At 49.4% G+C, this 7,487-nt stretch overlaps 2 protein-coding genes across 2 annotated transcripts; one reads left to right on the top strand and one right to left on the bottom strand.

Annotated features, from left to right (window-relative positions):
* Nucleotides 1-3,394: 3,394 nt before the first annotated feature.
* Nucleotides 3,395-6,262, top strand: EV420DRAFT_1263923 (WD40 repeat-like protein; the record flags this gene model as incomplete). The annotated part of the gene is made up of 5 exons (XM_060467198.1): nucleotides 3,395-3,450; nucleotides 3,501-5,034; nucleotides 5,091-5,265; nucleotides 5,318-5,866; nucleotides 5,910-6,262. The coding sequence occupies 5 exons, from the start codon at nucleotides 3,395-3,397 to the stop codon at nucleotides 6,260-6,262; spliced, it is 2,667 nt and encodes an 888-aa protein (XP_060334910.1).
* A 408-nt stretch (nucleotides 6,263-6,670) lies between these two features.
* Nucleotides 6,671-7,412, bottom strand: EV420DRAFT_1264690 (cyclophilin-like domain-containing protein; the record flags this gene model as incomplete). Its single annotated transcript, XM_060467239.1, has 6 exons — nucleotides 6,671-6,713; nucleotides 6,770-6,899; nucleotides 6,954-7,033; nucleotides 7,085-7,155; nucleotides 7,213-7,284; nucleotides 7,338-7,412. 6 exons carry the CDS (start codon nucleotides 7,410-7,412, stop codon nucleotides 6,671-6,673), a joined length of 471 nt encoding a protein of 156 aa, XP_060334909.1.
* Nucleotides 7,413-7,487: the final 75 nt, after the last annotated feature.

The following is a 7,487-nucleotide window of genomic DNA, read 5'->3' as shown; positions in this document are numbered from 1 at the left end:
TGCTCCTGATATCAGCTCGTAGTGTTATTTTCGAATCAGCATTACAGAGTCTCACGGCCTCAATCCCTGCTTGGTCCAGTCACATACAGGCGTTCCACAAGCTCTTACAGAGTCTCATGGAACGTCCAATAACGCCGCAGGTGCCTGGAGTGAGCCCCTTTATGGTGTCGCCATCCAATGACTATCTTTCATGGTAAGCCGTTCGATTCAGTTCGATTTTTTTGCCGAGCATCATCTAACACCCAGGCCATTTTCCGATCGCGGAGGGCTCTTATGTGTACCAGGTAATCCCATCGCCCAAGACACATACTAATCTCGGCATCGCCAGCGCGTAACCAGTTTGAATGTGATTTACCAGACCCTGCATCCCGTCGCTACAGTCCTTTTCTCATGACGGTCATACCCTGCCACAAAAATTTCGAGTATTTTCCGGCGCTTCTTACGCTCTCATGCGCGCTTCGCTGAAGGGTGTTGGTGAGTTTTGCAGTATTTTTGTCGCGAAGGATTAACTGCGCCGCCTGTAGAGCGCTCGCGCTCTATATGGGAGCCCTTGGGGAACTCGGGCTCATCTAAAACGGCCATATGCACGCCGTGTCCAATTCAGTGTATATCTAATGTTTCCGAGCATCCACGTCGAAATGCCTTCAAACAGTTCTCGGAACTAGGTTTTCCTTGATAAGAATTATAATGAGCAAATGATTCGAGCTCACGAGAATCCTCCGGTGCCTGGCCCTTCCCAGTACTCAGCGAGTGACTGTCTGCCGCCGATCATTGTCCTTGCCGCGGCTTCAGAGGCACCTTCATGAGAGGCTGATTTTTTGACGAGGAGTACCTTTCATTTCTTGTCGCCATTATCTCGTCATGTGGTGAGTTTTAGTGGTGGGATAGGACAGGATTTTTCGTGATGAACGTTCGGTGTTTATCACTTTTTCCCTAGGTTGGAAAGCCTCCTTGGAGTGGCATTCTGTTGTCATCACTGAGTAGCCAATGAATGTCGGTGTCACAGGTCCATCAAATACGGCTTGTCCCGCGTCTCGCGTGAACACCAAAATGGTCAATATCTTCGATCTCATAAAATCCTTTCCTCGGCCGTGATGACGTCTGTTTTCCGCACTTTCTACTCTCGGCCGTGGAACATTTGAGCGTGGGTACGTCGCTCTATGTCTGCATGAGACTACGATATCCCAGGCCGGTGAAAGTGCTACTTATAGTTCCTATCGGAGAGGTCCGATTCGTTAAACGGCCTTCTAAACAGCATGTGTATCCTAATAGTGAGGGCACCGTATGTAGCACCTTCGAGTCAACTCTTCGGAATCATATTATACTACTGTATTCCAAACGGAACACTGCAACATGCGCTCCTTCGAAAAGGCGCCTTTGCTTCTCACCTTCAGCTCGCAGCCTCGGGGACAGGATGACTGTGGTCGGCGTCATTTGTAAGGACTTGGACTTGGTATATTCAAACTCCACTCCCTCATCGAATGGACATGCATAATTTTCCTGAGATACCTCCTTCTATCCATCCAGCGCCCAGCGGTGAGACAAATCTGGTACAAATACCGAGGGCCTGACGCCCTTACGTCTAAATTGGTGGCAACCATCCAGTCCAACTGAATTCATTGGTCTTGCACATGATTGAGAAGGACATCGCGTCAGCCATGCAGATGTCACGTTGCTCAGCGAGGGAATAACTTCGAAAGCAGGCACAAAAGTGGTTTCCTCCGAGGAAAAAGGATGGTCAGAAGGTTTAGGATCTCTGTTTTGGGGAACGGCAGCGTTGCATCGAGTTAAATTTACTCTTTCCTGTATTGAGATGAGTGCGCTTGAGCCGGGTTACGCTTGGTTAATTACTTACCTAAATCTATATATGTAGGGTTTTTTTCCGGCAATGATCCGTCTTGAAGAGTCAAAAGCGTCCAGTCGAACGGATCGTGAGTACATCATACCAGAATTGACTGCGCACAAGAGAAGGCAGCTTCCGGTGGCGGTCCGATGACGATTGTTTCATTGGTGGGATCTGTCTGCCAAGTAAAGACTGCTATTGATGCCACCAATTCTAAACACTGAAAACCCTTGAGACCTTTGAAGATAGGGAAGATCATGCTGAGAAGTACATCCCTTTCAGATGATCAGGAAGTGCCAAGACAAAAGATCAAAGGAACAGTAGTAAGCAGACGCCGCAGCGATAAGGGTGATATCTCAAGGTTGTTGGACGGGACCTAGGTCTTTAATAGCACGCAAATGAAAGACAAATACTTTGACATGGCAGTGGGAAAATGCACGATTGTATAAGTCGATAGCCAGTAAGGAAAGAGTAACTTTAAGAGCAGACAACGAGGTCTCTTGAGGAAATTCCCCAAAGCCTTCTAGGTTTAATTAATCGAATCACGAATGATGGAACGTTAACATTTAGAGTTGCTCTTTGATTGGGCAGAGGTAAGCCACATCTGTGTCCCTGTTCACAGATTCATGAGAGAGTGAGTGGCGTAGGTAAAGACCAGACTACCGTGTCCTCAGGTACCATGACGATGGCCAAGCATGCTGGAAATTTGACCATTAAAAGCCTAGAGAATTCGGCACCGAGGGTTTCCACGCGTCACCACAAGGCGGAACCGAGGTCAATAGCAAGACGCGCCAAGGGCAGATAGCGCTCAATGATGCATTGAAAACGACGTGGTCTCATTCGTCACCTGGTAATTGGCCAAGACGCACTCTTTGGAAAGACCAATGAGGAAGCGCAGTTGAATTCATGTTATAACATCCGCGGCATGGAATACGGCTCCAGTATCTGCCAGAAAAGAAAAAGCATGTCAACAGAAAGGGTCAGGTGCCTCAGGGCCATAGACTACACACCAAAGATTGGCCGAAGATACTACAGACTATGCTGAACTGGATAGATTTTACCACTAGCACTCAGGCTAACCAGAGGTAGTAAAATACGAACGTGAGAATAGCCCCCCACTGAGAGGAGTAAAGCAGAGCACTGTCATAAGATATAAACTGTAGGAGATGTCATGGCACTAGATGTGAACCTAATGTAAACCGCAAACTTGACTTCGAACTTGCCGCTGTGTCGCCATGAATAAGGGCTATAATGACAGGTTCTGCTGTTGATTTCAGAAATAATGAGGTGGATAAGGACCCTACATCAAGTAGATATTCGAAAGCACAGGCATAACAAGGTCGTATAGTCGTAATGAAAGAGTGTTCATTCGGAGGTCTTATGTCCGAATGTTCGGAGCATTTCGGGCTTGGTTACCGGTCGGACAACCAACAATGCGCCGGTCATGTGATCAAGGATTCAAACTCCGCCTCTACATTTGGAACTTCCAAGCTTGTACTGTACTTCTGTGCTCTTTCGGCGTTTGGATTCTTACCACCATTCTTCTCCGCGATGAGCCCTCCACAACGTCCTTTACTCGTTCTTCAGCCGTCTGTGAACACGACGACGTATGTATATTTTCAATTGAGCGCATCGAAGCCTACTGACAGCTTGCTAGCGTGGTGACAACGACCACGACCACGACGACGTACGCGCCAATACATTTGCCTCCGCTGCCGCCTCCGTCTTCACCCAAAGATCCAAAGAACTACCCTTTACTTCATGCAACTCTCCCTCAATCCCTACGACACTTTCCCTTGACGTTTCCTGGTGGCGCACGCGCGACTTTTCGCGACGGTGATGACGGAGATCATGAGATGCAGGAGGAGCAGGAGCTCGCTTCAGGTAACGGGTGGCGTATGCTGAGACGCGATGAAGACGCAGAACAGTCCACCGTCGTCGGTCTTGCAGAAGCTCTTGAGCGTTATGGCAAAAAGCGTTCGCATGCTGGTGAAGGCATGATGGAGGGTGTAGAATCTACTGCGGACATGGATTCAAGTCCGCCGCCACCAAGGAAAAAGGCGAGGTCAGGCGGGTTGCCTCCCATCTCGACAATGAATGCTGCCGCGCCGCCTTCGCCCCTACCTTCACCTCATGGTTCACCTCCCCCAGAGACAATATGGCCATCAGCGCCACCAAGTGGCACATCTTCACCGTTACCGCAGGCGCCTCTTCAGCCAGACCTATCGTTAACGACTCTCCTGACTCTGCCCTCTCTAGTGACACATTTCACAAGTCTACCTGCCCCCTTACAGTCTCATTTCCTGTTGACCCTCCTCCGCCACTCACCCCTACCTGTTTTGCGCACCTTGCATTCCGTTTTGACTCCCACATTGGCTCGCGATTTCCTGACTCTTCTACCCGCAGAGCTTGTCTCTCTAATTCTGAGTTTCCTCCCTTATGAGGCGCTGGCTCGTGCCTCACGCGTATCCAGAACCTGGCAGGCTATAATAGATTCCGACCCTGTGCTTTGGCGCGACCTTCTCAAAACTACGAATATATGGTTCGGCGGGGAGTCTGAAAATGCATTCGCAAAGGCTATTACTACTCGCCGACAGCGAGAATATAATGGCATACCCCCTGCATTACCCCTCCCCCATCCTTACAAAATACTATTTAAGTCTCGCCATTTAACCCGTACGCGATGGGTCCAAAACTCTGAACCCAAACACAGGTCTTTCTTCGCGCACGGTTCATCTGTTGTCACATGCTTAATATTTTCCCATGGTCGTATCATATCTGCTTCGGACGACCATTCTATTCACGTGTATTGCCCTATGACTGGTGATCTACTACGTTCGCTTGACGGTCATGAAGGGGGTGTATGGGCGCTTGCCGCAACTAAAGACATCCTTGTCAGTGGATCAACGGATCGTACAGTGAGGATTTGGGACCTGACGACTGGTCGTTGTACCCATGTTTTTGGCGGTCATACCAGCACTGTACGGTGCCTTGCCATAGTAAAACCGGAGTGGGTAGATGTGGAACAAGAATCTGGAGTCATAACAAAGGAGAAGTGGCCCAAACGTCCGGTCATTGTGACAGGAAGTAGAGATCACTCTTTGAGGGTTTGGACGCTTCCGAAACCAGGTGAACCGGAATATCGTTGCTACGGCTCAGAAGATGCGGATCTGGATCCCGCAGATGTCTGTGTAAGTCGTAAGGGTTGAATGTCATCCTTCTATGTCCTGACGCAATTTAACGACAGGACGCCGAAGAAAATCCATACCATAGATTACACCTCGAAGGTCATGACCAAGCCGTACGAGCACTGGCAGCCAGGGGACGTACCCTTGTTTCCGGAAGCTATGATTGCAGTGTTCGTATCTGGGATATAGTCACTGGACAGTGTAAATTCATCCTGACAGGTCACACTCAGAAAGGTTCGTATATTTATATTTCTCTATTCATTGTACTTATCACAAGCTTCTGCAGTGTACAGCGTCGTCCTTGACCCGACACGTAACCAAGCGTGCTCCGGTTCTATGGACGGAACCGTCCGCGTGTGGAATCTGCAGACCGGACAATGCCAACATACCCTGACCGGACATACTTCGCTGGTCGGTCTTTTGGGGTTATCACCTTCGTATCTTGTATCTGCAGCCGCCGATTCGACGCTGCGTATCTGGGACCCGGACACTGGCGAGCTGAAGTACACTCTTGCCGCTCATACGGGAGCAATCACTTGCTTCCAGCATGACGAGTTCAAGGTCCTTAGCGGGTCTGATGGAACGCTAAAGATGTGGAACGTTCGCGACGGCACCGTTGTAAGAGACCTACTGACGGGGATTACAGGTGTATGGCAGGTGGTGTTCGAAGGCCGATGGTGCGTTGCTGCAAGCAATAGAAACGATACCACAGTGCTCGATGTTTGGGACTTTGGGAGGCCCGATGATGAAGACTGGATCGGGGAGCCTCCCAACTGGACGTATGATGAAGACTTCACTGACGATGAAGAAGACGACGGCGAAGGGATGTTCAGGCGTGCGGGGGGCCAGCGAGATGGATGATGAAGATGACGAGCAAGAGCAAGCTGATGTAGATGCTATGGACCAGGATTTGATACCCTCGGAGAGCGAGTCTGTCGGGGACATTGAGATTGACGACGAGCCGGACACTCACGTTACATTCACCCGACATCACCGTCGAGGTGCTACTAAAGAGGCTGAAGGAGACCTCGCACATGTATCGGATGATGATGAAGTGGACGGGGTCAAAGCGTCGAGGTGGGCGTCGGTGGCTGAGACGAGCTCTTCTAGTAAAGGGCGCCAGTCGTCTCGTCGAAGCGCGACCTCTTCTATGGCTGCGAACCACACGAACCTGTCGAACGAGGGACCAAGCCGCCCTCGGGCACGAACTCATGGAACGCGACGACGATAATGACATGACATGCAGTCAATTGGTACTCTCTCTTTTCGTATTCCTTAGGGTACTTTTGACTCCCGACATGGTAGTTTTACCGGCTTGTCCATATAATTTTGATACATATATAGTCTAGTTGGGATTGTAGGTTCTATCCGTTACCCCATTGCTTTTCACGTAATGTACTGCTACCATTGACCAGGATCTCTCTTTGTGTTTTCTATGTTTCAATACCACGGATAATTCATGAATGTCGTTATTAGAACGATCTGCTAAAATTGGACTACGAGATCTTGGGATTGATCACTCGTATACACGTGTACAATGCTCGAATACACGGCAATGCAGGGTGGAAGGAAGCGGTGTGCCCGAAAGGCCAACCCTGGAAGCAGCTAATCATGGCCAAGATCATCAGTATTGAGTCCTTTAAACGACCCGGGCTTTGTGAATTTTCACGTCTTCTCGTGGCCTAAGGTTGACATATTCAGCAAACGAAGCTTCGTGACCTGCAAAGAGAAAACATACCGATCTTGCGCATCAACTGCTACTGCCCCCAGACGTTGAACTACCCTCATGCCGGAGCTAACCCTTCCAAAGATAGTATGTTTATTATCCAAGTACGGAGTGGGCCCTAATGTTATGAAAAACTGAGAACCTGCAGACAAGGTCAGCACTCCCAACTTGAAAGACATGTCCCACAATGCCCAACCATTAGTATTCGGTCCTGAATTCGCCATGGCGAGTATTCCGGCACCAGTAAACCTCAGTTCCGGATGTATTTCGTCCTCACTGCTGCTTAATCAGACGGAACTCCGCGGTGATACAACATTTCGCACGTACAACTTTTGCCCGTAGATGCTCGTTCCGCCGCGTCCTGTTCCCGTCGGATCTCCTCCTTGAATCATGAAATCCTACAGGGTAGGATAGGGTAAGCTAATCACCAGCCAAACATATCCTGGACCACGCACGGAGACGATTCGGTGGAATGTGACCCCATTGTAGTACCCACGCCTAGTGAGCTCTGCAAAGTTTTTGCATGTCTAGAAGCTGGGAAGAAAAGCAGCTGAGCAGAAGAAAAGAACGAGAGAGGTACCTTGGGCGCATGATCAAAGTACAGTTCGAACTGTATGTCTCCTAAGCTTGTTTCGAATACAACTGTATCGGACATCTTCGAGTTCTGACGGAAAGCAAGCGAGGTCAGGCACAGCCACTGACGCGTTCTGTTTAATCTGGAATTGGCAAT

The sequence above is a fragment of the Desarmillaria tabescens genome, assembly GCF_030435595.1.
Source record: "Desarmillaria tabescens strain CCBAS 213 chromosome Unknown EV420scaffold_7, whole genome shotgun sequence".
NCBI lineage: Eukaryota > Fungi > Basidiomycota > Agaricomycetes > Agaricales > Physalacriaceae > Desarmillaria > Desarmillaria tabescens.
The sequence above is the reverse complement of the archived record's forward strand: the minus strand, read 5'-3'. Positions and strand labels throughout refer to the sequence as shown.